This window comes from Pholcus phalangioides, unplaced genomic scaffold (assembly GCF_987345545.1).
Source record: "Pholcus phalangioides strain wild (caught in Gottingen) unplaced genomic scaffold, Ppha-v1.0 ptg000022l_1, whole genome shotgun sequence".
Classification (NCBI taxonomy): domain Eukaryota; kingdom Metazoa; phylum Arthropoda; class Arachnida; order Araneae; family Pholcidae; genus Pholcus; species Pholcus phalangioides.
Window position 1 is genome coordinate 18,751,792 of NW_028301615.1, and position 14,203 is coordinate 18,765,994.

A 14,203-nucleotide genomic window follows, 5' to 3' on the forward strand; every position below is an offset into this window, starting at 1 on the left:
TATAGCGACGAACGACATTGAGATATGGGGTCGAGGTCATTGCTCACCTGCCTTTTTTTTGTGTTTTTTAGGAATAAGAAATAACTCCAAAAGAATATCCCATCCGAATTTCGGATCCGTTCTTTTTGAAATTCGCATTTAAATTTCTTGCTTCGGGAAAATCCAACTTCGATCGGGAAATGCGGTTATATAGATCCACTAGCACTAATTAACCATACGCGCACCTCTGTATAACGTGACCCTCCACACACACTGGCGTAGTAAGGCAGGTGCGGTGGTCGCGGCCCGCACCGGGTACCAGCTCTGGGGGGGGAGGGGGTGACAAAAAATTGCCGGTTTTGTATTAATGCTCCACATGTCAAATAATTTACATTGGCCTTTACAATCGCTAATTGCAGCAAATTGTGAGTGAACGATGTGCCGCTGTAATGATTTAGTATTATTGTGTGGTGAGTGGGGGGGGGGGGGGAAAGGGGAGAGGGGTGTTCTGTGTCTCATTTCTTTTGAACTGTGCTGGTGCTCAAGTAAACAAACAACCGTTCTTATCTTCTCATCCCTGCCCAAATATCATTCCCCCAAGTCGTTCTGTGCAACAAGATGATATTTTTTTAACCGAACATCATAATAATATAATCGGCGTGGAAACGTTTTAGACAGTTGGGTGGACACTGCCGTCTTAACGCATGGGTTCACCTGGGTACGGCCCGGGACCCTCACATGGAGAGAAGCCTCAGAAAGATGAGAAGTAGTTAAATTTTTCGAGAATTTCGAAAGTGGAGCCTAAGAAAAATCACTTGGCCCGGGGAACCATGATGCTCTTAAGACGGCCTTAGGGGGGTGATTAAATAATTGGGGTGTAAGTATTGTCCGGTCTAGAACCGACCATAAAGTAAAGAAGTATGTCTATCTCAATATAGCACGTTATTCGTGTTTTTTTCATAAAAAATTGTTGAGGCCCCCCCCCCCCCCTGAAATATAACATGAATTGTTGACGACCAATTGAATAAAAAGAATGCATCCTCAATAAATTTCATTTTATATTTTGGTGGACATGGAGGTGACAAGTTAAAACTCAGCACCGGGTGCCACTAGGCCTTGCTACGCCACTACCTCCACATCCTGGAATAACTGCTGCCTTAACCAGTGGGCCCACCCGGACCCGACCCGGGGGCCTCAAGTGCAGAGGGGCCTTTTGAAAACGAAATCTTGTTGAAACTTTCAAGAGTAATCGTCCTCAGAAAATTTTATTGGCCCCGGAGAGGGGCTTGGAGCTCTTAAGGTGCCCTGGAGCAGGGTCCCTAGGCTAGGATATTTATCGGGCCCCCAAGCCAGACTTTTCCTCGTGCCCTATTATAGTGAACTTACGTTGTTGAAAAACAAAAAATGATGGTAATTGTTTCGGTCCTTAAAACTACTACTAGTAAACCACACATGCATTTCGTCCATATTCCTCTGCTGAACTTGTAACGAATTTGTGCAAGTTAGAATGTGCGTGTACGCGTGTTGTGAATCTAACTTCAAGTTTGTTTCTGTGTAATGCTTGTTATGTGTGTATAGTGCCGCTATCTGCCATCAGTTTTTCTAACTATGAGTGAAGTATAATGATTGAATAATTGTATCGTTGTGTAGGCCTGTTGCTCTCTGAGGCGAGGTTTCTTAACGGGGGACATCGGGTCGCATTCGCGACTAAAAGTTGGGAACCATAGAAAACCAACATGAGAAGACCACCAACGTGGCGTCGGTGGGCTTAAGGACTGGAGTATCGTTAACTCCACTCTTGTGAAGACCATGCCTTGTAAACATTTCTCCGGGGAATTTCCAATGAATTAATACTTGCTTGTATCATTGTTATACATTGGTGTCTGTGCGTTTATATGCGTAGCCCTAACGTATTTATGCTCTCAGTGTTATGTACGTTTCGTGTTATACGTGCTGCTACCATCTATTTGCCTTAGTTTGAAGTGAAAATGGCAAATGCATGAATTTCCATGTTATGTGAATATCATGATGAATGGTGACTGCTCTTCGCGGAGGTACTCTTTCAAATGGGGGACAAGCTCGCATTCGCGCCTCGAAGTTGAAAATGGAAAACCAGTTCTATCCGACTGACCACCACTGTGCCGCCAACGGGATTCGAACCTGGATCCTCACAATGAGAGTCCAACATGATGCCCACACGACCGCACAAAGGCACTCACTCATTAAAAAACTGCACATTCAGATTATGAATTTAGAAAAGGAGAAGGCATCACTGAAGGTGGGTCTCACGTTGTCTATGTGCCACATAATATTCCTTTGGCTTATGAAAACAGTTTTTAAACTTCATTGCACTATGTTAATCTACACATATTAAATAACAACAGATGGTAATGTAGAAGGCATTGTCAGCTGAGCCGATTCGTTAGAAATTCCATAGAAGAATGCTTACGAGGTGCATGCACGGTTAAGTAATTAGCTTCTACAGACGTTGCAAATATATATAAACTGTATTCGAAAGGACTTAGATTATATTACTTGGCCCAATGTGCAGTCAAATCTCTCTACGTGTTAGACCTTTCGCGGGATTGCATTATAAGCATGGCCCCCACAAAGGGGGGGGGGCTGACAGGGCTCTAGCCCTGGGGCCCGGGACAGTTCTCATCATTTTTTGCTTTTTCACGCTATAAAGTAACTACAGAAGGGGCCCGTAAAAGATCCTAGCCTAGGGGCCCCACTCCAGGATGTGGGGGCCATGATTATAAGTATTTCATTTTCTCGAGCACTGTATACGTCATTTGAAATTCGGGCAATTAATTTTATTTTGCGTCACTGATAATGCAAACGGTATGACTTGCTTGCTTGTGTGTATTTTTTCCTTTTTTCAAGTTTTTCCTATCTAGAGACACTATTGTCGTAGGCAAAGTGCCCTCCTCCCCCGAGCCAAAATCACAGTGTCATTTTGCAGGGGGAAAAGTAAACCCCCCCCCCCGAGAAAATTCTGCGTACGCCTATGAGACACACACACACTGCCCTTTCTTATTCTTCATGAAGAAAAAACAAATTCACCTCATCGCCAACCATGGATTCACGTTATAAAGAATCGCGTTATATATATGGAAGTATGATTTGCATACAGTTTTCGTTGTCGGACAAGACTCGTTTCTTCCAAGAAGTTATATAACTGTAATCTCATCTTCGCTCTGTGGAAACGACTTAATGAAAATGTCGGAACTCATTTCATCTTCATGATTCATTTTCAGCAGGTTTAATAGCTGTTCGTTGATTAAAGTTTTCCCCTTGAACGGGGTCAAGAAAAAGAAGAAGAAAAGAACTTAATTAGCTTCCCCCCATATAAGGTTGGATTTATTACTCTTTGAGACATGAATGTTGTGTTTCGAATTTTTCATTCTTAATATTTCATGTTATTAGTATTTAATGCATTTTTATTTGTTCGTATACTAAAAAAGAAAAATCATGCACTGTTATCCTCTAGGTAGTCTCAGATCCGTCTCAAGACCATCGTGCCCCCCCGGGCCAACTGATTTTTGAGAGGCTCTTACCTGGTAAACTCTCGAACATTTCAGTCAGATCTCATTTTGTGAGGCCCCTTCTTCGCTTGAGGGGCCCCCCAGGTCGTGCCCGGGTGGGCCCCTGCGTCAAAAGCACTGGGTATTTATCGTTAATCCAAGTCCATTTATCGTTATCATGGGTACTAACACATTAAAGTTTTTGCAAAAGCCCTGATTTACAAAATTTGTAAAAGCAGGTCACAAAAAAAATGATAGTTTCAACTCAACATTGACATATTCAATTCCTTTACATCACTTGAGCTAAATCAATTGTTTATCAAAGACTTTAAGGTGTAATTACCCATAATAATGATAAATGGACTTGGTCTACTATGGTTGTGAACCCCTCATACTTTATAACCTGCTTATATAGGAGGTCGTGGATTAAGACATTGTGAACGGAGTACTTAAATTTTTGTCAATAAGGGAGCTTTCTCACCTCCTACAGAGTCTTGCAGATTGATAACAATAACTTATGGAAGGAAAAATAAAGGAATATAACTCATATTCCCCTTCCATAAGTCATAACTTATGGAAGGAAAAATGAGTCAGATTCATCTTGAAAATATGCAACAAGAGGAAAAAAAAACTTTCTGCTGAAAAAAATTGATGTGACATAGACCGAAGACCTGATAACAAAAAAGAACTTTTTCCCATGTTAATGATATTATCCGTTCCGTACATCGCGAAAATGATAACAATTATCAAATGATAGCATTATCCGTGATTCTAGTAAGCAGCGTCAACTGTAGATAAACTCTTAAATTATGAATCGCTCTGTGATCCATTAAAAAAAAATTCATTCCATTCAAAAAATGCAAAATTCATTCCATTCAAAAAATGCAAAATTCATTCCATTCAAAAAATGCAAAATTCATTCCATTCAAAAAATGCAAAATTCATTCCATTCAAAAAATGCAAAATTCATTCCATTCAAAAAATTCAAAATTCATTCCATTCAAAAAATTCAAAATTCATTGTTTGCGTAGTTTGAAATTGGCGCGTTAAAAACTGTGGTCACGTATAGAACTACTACTGTCATCTATCGGCAAACTGTGAAACCAATAATTAGAACTTTTTGTTCTTTACTCAGTTAGGGGCCATTAAAGTATTACGTCATCATCGATGGGGGGGGGGGGAAGGTTCCCGATTTGTTGACTTTTGATGACAAGGGGGGAGGGGGGGGGTTGGATAATGCTTACGTCATCAACCACCCTTTATGAAAATATGAGTTAGGATTCAGAGGGTCAGAGCTGATGACGAAATTTTGCTGAGAAGTGGGGGAGGTGGGGGTTAGTGTTTTGATGACTTTTGCTGACAAAGGGGGGAAGGGAGCCAAAAATGGCTGAAAATTTGCTTACGTAATACTTGAACGGCTCCTTACTAGATGACACAAGACTTTGTGCTACACTAGATGACAGCATAAGTATACTGTATTTTATAAATACAGAAAGTATTTATTACTGACGTCACCTTTTGCTCAAAGATGGCGGATGAGTCAGTTTAGGGTATCACAGCCAACAGGAACCCAGGTTCTACCAAGGCAACTGGAATACCGGGCAGTCTCATCGTCTTTAAGCTGCGAAAAACCAGTTTTCTGTTCATTTCCGCCACAAAAATGGCGGTATGGACGGAGATACGTGGGTACCCAGTATCAAAGATGGTGTACAGCAAGGGTGCTCAATCTTTCAAAGAATGTGGGCCACTTCATTGATTTGAAAACAATCGGCGGAGATACGGGGGGGGGGGGGGAGGGGGCCCAGCATCAAAAGTGGAGTGGGCAGATCTAATGTATGCGTATGTATATGAATTGACATCATCATCATCGTGCCCCCCCAGCAATAATGACCTTGCCCCCCCCCCAGACTTCAAAGTCTATCTCCGCCTATGTTGAAACTAGTCACGGGCCACTGGAGTCATGTGTAAGTCTGTTGTGGGCCGCTTGGGTGATCTGGATCTATGCCTCGGGAAGCTGAAGTGATGTGGAACTGTTCACGGGCCGATAAAATGCTGTGGGACCGGCCCTCAGTGATCTGTAAATATGTCTTGGACCACTTGAGTAATCTGTTAATGTGTGGCGAGTTTCTTAAATGTGCCTTAGGTCACTTAATTATCTATGAACATGCTGCGGTCACTTAAGTGATTTCGAACCGAACCGCAGATCTAAATGTGTCGCGGGCCACTTAAGTGATCTGTAAGTGTATCCCGTGAAAATCTGACCGGAGGGCCGCAGAAGATTCCAGCCCAGGGGCCCGATATCCAAGTTCTTTACCTGTGATCGACTGAAGTTGGTTTTCTGTGGTTCCCAACTTCGAGGTGCGAATGCGAGCCGATCTCCCCGTTAAAAAGTCTCACCACAGACAGCAACAAACCTACAAACAGTACAAATATTCAGACGACACATCACTCACTTCACTTCTGAGATATAGATGGCAGCACTGAAAAATCATGAACAACACTAGATACGCACTCAGACTGTTAGGTACACACAGTTACAATTCCGGCACAACTCGCTAGGTAGAAAATTGCCTATAGCGATAGACCTGAATTGTGCTCGGTTAAAAAAAAAAATTCTTTACCTACCAAGCCTGGGATGACTCCCGATAGATGGAGCCTTCATTCTCCACCCAAGATGTATGAACAGAGTTGGCGTGTGGTAAAGTAGCAGCCTAGAGGTCCCTGCTCCAGGATATGTGTTGGGGGGGGGGGGGTCATGGCGTAACTGCTCACTTGCCACTAAAGTGCTCTGGAATCGGCCCCCACGTCATCTGTAATATGTCTCTGGCCACTTGAGTAATGGGCCACGAGTCAGGGCCGTAGCTAAGCTGGGGCAAGCGGGTACTGTCCCGGGGCTCGAGAGAAATGGGGGCCTCAAAAAAATGTACTCTTATTTTGAATAATATTTTCCTTTTTAAGGGGCCCCCCAAAGAAAATGTCTGCCCCACGCCCCGAGAAGTTACGCTACGGCCCTGTCACGAGTCCCTTAAATAATTTTGAATTGTGTCATAGGCCAATTAGTGGTGAATATATTGGGTTGCTTAAAAGTGATGTGGAATTGAACAGCAGGTGTGTAAATGAGTCGCGGGGTCACAAGTGATGTGTAAATGTGTGACGGTTGATTTGTCCTAATATTAGGTTTGAGGACACGCAGGCCCGTAGCCAGAAATTTCATTTGGAGGAGGGGACCACTAGCATTTCGGGAGGTGGGGGCAAAGTGAGATTTGGACATATTTCCCTCCCCCCCCCCCCTTTTTAGTCATTTCCTCACATTTCCTCCCATTTCTGGGGTGGAGGAACCGGAACCCCAAGTCCCTACCCCTCGCTACAGACTTGAGGCCACAGGGTACATCAGATGACTCTGAGGCCCACTTTTGGCCTGCGAGCCTTAGTTTGGGTATATATGTTTTGTGGGTTACTGGTGGAGAAACCAGTTTCCTATTCAATGAGACGTCAAAGTGGAGGATAATGAGTTAGTTGTTTTGGTTTTATCTAATGACACGGGAAAATACCGGACATTGCCAACTGTCACCAAAACTGAACAAAGTTGACAAATATTGCAAAAATTACCGGAAAACCAATACGGCGGGAAATGAAGCAAATGAATTCCACAAAAAAAAAAGAAAAAAAAAAAAAAAAAGTTCACCAAGACAAATATGGGAGATTAATATTCTTATTTATAGTTGTAATTATCATAAAATAATTTATAAGTTGAAAAATAATGTCAATCTTTGACTTCAATAAAGAATAAAAATTCAAGTAGGCTTTGTGTAAAATACGGGAAAAACCGGGACACATTTGCCAAAAAGTCGGGATGGCCAAAAAAAACAGAAAATACCGGGACTGTCCCGGGAAATACGGGACGTATGGTCACTTTAGATAACGACCCCTATAGCCTAGTTTTATCGTAACCCTCGAAAACTGAGATGGCCTGCGTACTCGTTTGTGACGTCACCATTAGTGGATCCACTTCTTCCGTGAATTTCGGTGTATTCAAGAGCTTTTCGCACTGCTGATTGAGAAGTGCTCAGTTGAAAGAGTGGAACTATATAGACGAGTTCTTTGTTTATAAACTTTTATTGCAAAAATTTTTAGCTCAATTCAAAATGTATTCTGATTAAAGAGTAAAGCTTAAAAATTAAAAAATTCCCTGAAGACAAAATTACGATCATCATTTTTAAAAGCAAAAAACCTTGTTCATGGGGCAGCTCTTGTGCTACGATTTTCTTAAAATCCCCTATTTTCGAGTTTCTTTTATATTTATATTGACATGAGAAAAAAAAATTGAAAATTTCTCATTTGATCTAATAATTTGATAGTTAACTAAGATCAGATGGGAGAAAAATAAAAATCAATCCAAATGCGGATTCGGATAGTGAAAGGTTTATTGAAATGTTAATGCCTTTATTTCATCCGAGATTTCGCTACATTCAATAAAAAAAAAATTACTTCTTTTTATCATAATTTAGACTATTATGACACATCTATAAATTTGTTGCTCTCATCCCAAGGAATGAAAAAATTCATTAAAAAACAATTTGTTGGGAAATAAACTTTATGGAAATAACTTTTTGCTTGCAAATTCTGAGAGTGATGTAAATTGCTTGAGTTTTCCCAGTTCATCCTTCTGTCGAAGGCTTTCTTCAAGGGCAGCAAAGAAGTGTGCTTTCTCTAGCTTCTGTCTCTTTGACTCTGGACTCACCCTTCTTGATGACGAAGGCTTTGATAAATAGGATGGCTGATTTGGAAACTGTGATGGTATAACTCCAGCCCTCAAATGTGGTCTTTCCAGCTTGACTCTTATGGAGACTTTTTTTCTCATCAAAAGCCTCGGCATAGAACTGGAAATCTTGCTCAAGAAAATGCCTTTCACAAACCTACAATACAAGATAAATTAGAAAAACTATAGAAGCAATCTCTTGTAAATAATATTAGGTAAATTGAAATGTCATGCACTTGCATGTCAATGCAATGAGATTTGTTTTCGAAAACTTTCTCGTCCACAAACTTTTGCACCCTTTGTCTTCCAAAATAAACTGTAATCATGTTTCTTCTATAAAAACGTTACCACAAAATCTATTCATGCTAATGCCGCCACTACTTATATGAAGAAAAACCTCACACACACACTGAGAATTTTTTTACCACAAATTCACAAATCAATGAGTATGTAAACTTGACTATGTCAACTAATTTCTTGTCAGTTTTCTTGGGTTAGTTGATAATAAATTTCAAATATCACTCACAGAACACATTAGATGGTAAAATAATACGGACTGCAAAATAAATTCAAGTGAATTTTTGCCTCATTAGTTCTTTAATCTGTGGCTTTTCTCAACTTGCTGTGTGTTGAGCGTTTGAAGTGGCAGGCATCTCAAAACATTAAAATGCTAAATTAAAGTATGGAAACATGATGGCAATGTTAAAAACTGATTATATTATTGAACATTGAGGCTATTCCCATGAATCCGTATGATATTGGGCTCGAGAAAAAATAATTTAATCAAAATTCATACTTCAATCTTTAAACGCATTTTTCTCAAATCAATTTTTGTCGCTGTGAGCACGATATCTCATGAACTATGTTTCCTATTTCCTAACCAGGAATTTTTAATTACATGCTGCATTTATTGCCTTTCGCATGTCCTGTGTCGCGTTAAAAGCGTAACATGCTTGATTAATAAATCATAATTAGTGGCTCATGACTCAGCCAACACACAAAACTGTCTAATTATTGTAATATCATGTGTGAAAAAATTATTAACCATTGAATAGCAACTCATTTCTTAGCAGGAAAAGTTGAAAATTTCAGAATTAGAATAACTATACTGTGTATATAATTATTTGGTGCGATATTATAATTATTTGGTACTATATTTAGGAAATAATAGTTCAAGCACACACAAAATAATGAATTGGAGAATCTTACCTTGCTATATTTTGTTGGCGTAAAATCTTTTCTGTTGATAGCTTTCGTCCATTTTGCTCTCACATCATCGTTACAGGGGAAACTATAAACTTTAACTGAGGGCCCATTTTTATAATTTCCATTACATCGTGGAACGCAGCATGGGGTCGGCATCCTTAATTTAAAATTATCATTAAACTATAAAAATGATTCGAATGATCTTTTATAATGAAATTAAATCGAGACGCGTGGCCACGAGCATCACCATCACATGCCGATGTCAAGTGTACAACTGGTTCTGTACACTGGACAATAGTGGATCTTCTGTTGCTGACGTCACGAACGATAGCGAAAGAGGTGCGCAGGCCATCTCGGTTTTCGAGGGTTACGGTTTTATCCAGTGGCTGTAAACGGATCAAACAAATATGTGACGTCATCAGAAACGTCCATCATCAATATCACCACATTTTTTTTTCATCTTTTTTTTCCCGGAGTTTGTTATTCAAAATTTGGCAACACGTTCTCGGGATATCGACGGTGTTGATTAATTCTCAGCTGTTTCGCCCCCTTCAAAAAAAAAGCCCTTGTCTATGGTTTTTTTTCCTTCTCTCCGCGATTTCCGACATTCGATTATAATTATTAATGCCGGTTTTGACGAGTAAGTTACGAATTATCCAACAAATTATCTAATTTCCCCATGCCAAAGATATAGAGTTCATGTAAATGAATCTTAATTCATTTGTCATGATGCACTAATATCATTCGTTTTTTTCGTGTTTTATCGCAGTTTTATTTTTACATAAACATTCGTTATCTATCGATTTAACAGTGATCTATTATTAATAAATAATTATTAATTATCAGTGAGTTACTGGTCTTACCTCTTAGGAGGTTATTTACTTTATTTGAGCGAGATATTTTTATTGAGATCTTTTTCCTTGTTTTATTTCCCGAATTTGAAAACACAATAGCAGCATCGATATAGATTTGGCGATAAGGTTAGGACTGCCGCCTAATCGGCGACTTCCGAGTGCGCCAAGGTTCAGAGTGGTGTTCGGGGGAGGTGGGGTATTTTGCCAATTACCCCCAATATAAACACGTTCCCATTGTAATGGAACATTTTGAGCAGGAAGCTAGGCTTGGAACAGCTATAGCATAATCTGCGCCTTTCAAACACTGCACTCTTCAAAACAAAAGCCTATTAGTAGCGACCTCTAAAGGTGTCTTCATCTTCGAACAATGATAGAACAGAACAACAACTGCAAACAGTAGAAAAACGAAATGGCAACCTACAAGGCGAATGAAATAATAACAGTCATTTTAAAAAAATGCCAACAGAAGAAAAGCGCCAACATGCTAAAAAGGAAATCTCAGGCCCACCCTTTCGAGAAGCCAGGGATTAGAGATTATGACCCATGAAAAAATAGAAAAGTTAACAAGCGAAGGATGCATATTGAGGTAACAAGCATGATAATGCAAGAGGGATGATACACTGATGATAAAAAAAAGAATTTGAAAATTACGTTAAAATAAGTATAAAGATAGCATGGTGAATTTGTGAAAAACATTCCAGTCGGCAATTTTATAGGATTCAAAGCACTGAGGTAAACTACTGCGGACAAAAGAACGCCTGCTAATTTGGCTGGAACCTCTTTTACTGAATGATGTCTGGTGGTCAATTTGGGATTTTTTTTTTCACTTTTAAAGCACAATCTCAAAACGAATGGTGGCATTAAATCTCAGGTTCTGACTGTATATATACTGTTATGAAATCAAATTGGGAAAACTGCAAATGAACAATTGAAAATATAGCTTTTATATTGCGAAATCATGAACTGCAATATGTCAGCTGGTTGGATAAGCACAAGGAGAGATGGACTTGAAAGGCTGATGGGGCATGATGATGATTCTATCAGAAAATAAGACCGTCCCCCACCATTGGTCCTGAGAAGGACATTGCTTCCCCATGACCCCTATATCTATGTCCATAGGAAGAGCCGACCTCATTGGATGGTAGTTAAAAGGGGGGGGGGGAGTAAAACAAGTGTTAAAATATGATAAATTAATGCACTTTTTTTAAAAAATCTTCAAATACATGTAGCCTACAGTAGAGTTTCAATAATTCAAGTCTCGAAAGTTTTGAGGTTCTGAATAATCCGAGATTCTTCGATTATTCAAAATTCCTTTATTAAAGCCTTTGTGTTTTCCACCAATAATGAGCTTTCTTTCATTTTGTCGCAGTTTTCTTATAAAAACAAGTAATTTCAGTCTCACCGAAGTCTTACCAGGGACTGAAAAATGGGGGAAGGAAGGTCTTGGTCCTAGATTTGGGTTCTTTGGCAGCCTTTTGAGTCAGAATTTTTTTTCTTGGCTTGTCTAAAATGATCTCTTAGTTGACAAAAAATAAAGTGAAAATTAGACATGGCCTCCAGGCCTTCGGAACCCCTGTCAGTCTTAGAGGACATAAGTCTTAGCAGTTATGTAACTCCGTTAAATAACAAAATTTCATTATAAAGGAATTCCAGATTTTTACATTGTTCTTATGTAAACTTATCGAAGGGATTAGAAAAGTGTTTGTTAAAACGAGATTATTTATATGTATTTATTTAAAACTTTCCAGACATGTGGGGGCAAACATTATTTTGCCACCCCACCCCTGCCCCATTAGAATTATATAATTTTGTAACAGTGTTCTTTGTTCCCACCTAAAACTGCCGCCCCAAAATTTTGCCACCTGAGGCAGTTGCCCGCCCCTTGTAAGAGAGTGTTATGACTAGTTATGGCCCTGTAAGAGAGTGCAACAGAAACATTGACAACATGACCATAGAATCTCATACTTGGGGGTTAGCACACCAACCTCTCAGTGAGTGTAAAGAAAAACTGCCGTTCAGAATCAGCAATAAACTGTAGATCCCTGTCTAATTAACCCTCATATGTGCAGAAAATGACTGGTGTGACAAAACTTATCAATGATTAATTTTGTTTTAATCATGATTATGAATTTGTTTGTCTTGTTTATTGCAGAATAATGAGTGAATCTTCAACTTTGTAAATTAGTATGGAAGAGGACGATGATTTCGGTTTTATGGCAACTGGAAAGTAAGCAAATTTATTGACATATTTCACGTACGGATAAATACATTCTTTCATTGAGAAATTATTTATACAGTTGTAGCCCCGTCCTTCACTGTAACAAGCTTCTTCAAGGGACCAAACAAACATTCGGTTCACTATATTCAGATATTTAATGCACTCAATCTAATACCAAAAATCTGTCACAAAGAATATTAGCACATTGTTTCAAAAGAGTTCAATGTTGCAGTTTTACGATTTTATTTAGTAATAATCAAACATACACATTCCGTTCCTTCTCAGATCTGACTGATGGCAAAATATATTCTTGTTCTTAATAGTGCTATTTGAAGGAAAGACATTGGAGACCAGGCTCCATCTGAAATGTCAGAGTATGCTGTAGGTAATTACATGATGAAACTCATCAGCATCAGCACTACTAGTCCTATTCCACACCGTGAAGAATTTGTGGGCTCTTCAAGATATGCTAATTGGTCTTTAAAAGTTGCGCCCGTCTCTCATAGGCATTAGAAGACAGAGAAACTGGGAGGGATGGGGGGGGGAGATGTCATGGATGTAACTAAGGCCAAGGCACTGCCCAGTGTCACCAAGCTGAATGCCCCCCACATATTTCTTCTCTTATTTGGCATAGTAACCAACCAGGGTTGTCAAAAACCCAACCCACCTGGGTTTTTCTGGGTTTTTGAGAATATGCTGTTTGCAATGTAAAACATTAAGTAATAAATATAAAAAATAGTTTATCTAATTACAGATGTATATATTTAATAATTAATATTCTAATATCATGATAATTAAATTTTTTAGTATCAAATCAGCATTGGTGAGATTGGGCTATTTTTGAAATGTTAAATCTCTTAATTTCTTTAAAACCTTTTTGAACTTTTCTGTACTTTGCATATATTATGATAACATTGTCTTCTCCCATGAAAAAAAATCTGTGTATTCAGCTAGTAATTTATTAAAAAAATTTTTTTTTTCGCTAAAGACTATATGGAGAGGGGGGGGGGGAGTTTCAGGCTAGCAAATGATTTTTAGCAAAAAAACCCAGTGCATTTTTGTAGGTGGGCCTGTACTTAATACTGTGAATAGGCTTACCACCAGGATTAGCAGGTTTTTGATGGTTTAAAGTCACGTCAAAAAACAATCCGTCAACAACCTCAAATATTGCTTTTCCATGTAAAAATTTCCATTGGAAATACACACATTAATTGCATGTAATGTTTAAAGTGATGCTGTTATACAAAGAATAAATACTTAATATGATTGTAAAATAATTTTCTACTCTATACAAAATTATTTTGGATAATATATTGGTTTTTTTTTTCTTATAAAATATACAATTTGAATAAAGCATAGCATAAAAGCTGAAGGCAAAACTATGGAGATTTTATATATTCTTCAATTCAAGATTTTTGACCTTCGAAATTTCTTTAACTGTTTATATATGGGTTATAGACATAAACATCTGCTGTACCCTTTTTATAACAGAAGTTTAAAAAGTTCTTTTACACCATATATGTAATGCTGATTTCTGTTATTAAATTATCTAGGTAATCACTGATATTTAAAACAATACCCATATTGTGTGAATATAACATTAGAATATATATATCTATAAAAATCAAAACACTAAATTGTAGGACTAAAATGTCGTTTT

General features: G+C 38.6%; 2 protein-coding genes across 7 annotated transcripts in view; one reads left to right on the forward strand and one right to left on the reverse strand.

The window, feature by feature from the left end:
- Positions 1 to 8,098: 8,098 nt before the first annotated feature.
- Positions 8,099 to 9,680, reverse strand: LOC149069937 (uncharacterized). Its single transcript, XM_089250241.1, has 2 exons — positions 9,475 to 9,680; positions 8,099 to 8,422 (listed from the first exon to the last, which is right to left on the reverse strand). Exons 1-2 carry the CDS (start codon positions 9,625 to 9,627, stop codon positions 8,189 to 8,191), a joined length of 387 nt encoding a protein of 128 aa, XP_089106367.1. The 5' UTR covers positions 9,628 to 9,680; the 3' UTR covers positions 8,099 to 8,188.
- A 287-nt stretch (positions 9,681 to 9,967) lies between these two features.
- The window catches only part of LOC149069938 (FK506-binding protein 15-like), a 44,323-nt gene continuing 40,087 nt past the window's right edge, over positions 9,968 to 14,203 (forward strand). For all 6 annotated transcript variants that reach the window (XM_089249976.1, XM_089249970.1, XM_089249971.1 and 3 more), the window contains exons 1-2: positions 9,968 to 10,111; positions 12,478 to 12,552. In XM_089249976.1, the coding sequence (XP_089106102.1) occupies positions 12,512 to 12,552 (41 nt within the window). In that variant the 5' untranslated portion in view covers positions 9,968 to 10,111; positions 12,478 to 12,511. The remainder of the gene's footprint in view (positions 10,112 to 12,477; positions 12,553 to 14,203) is intronic.

What these genes read in the sequence shown, in the direction of transcription:
- LOC149069937 (XM_089250241.1), bottom strand. Translation starts at nt 9,627, where the DNA reads ATGCCGACCCCATGCTGCGTTCCACGATGTAATGGAAATTATAAAAAT. An exon ending in CGCCAACAAAATATAGCAAG is followed by an intron (nt 8,423 to 9,474) that starts GTAAGATTCTCC and finishes CTTGTATTGTAG; the next exon opens with GTTTGTGAAAGGCATTTTCT.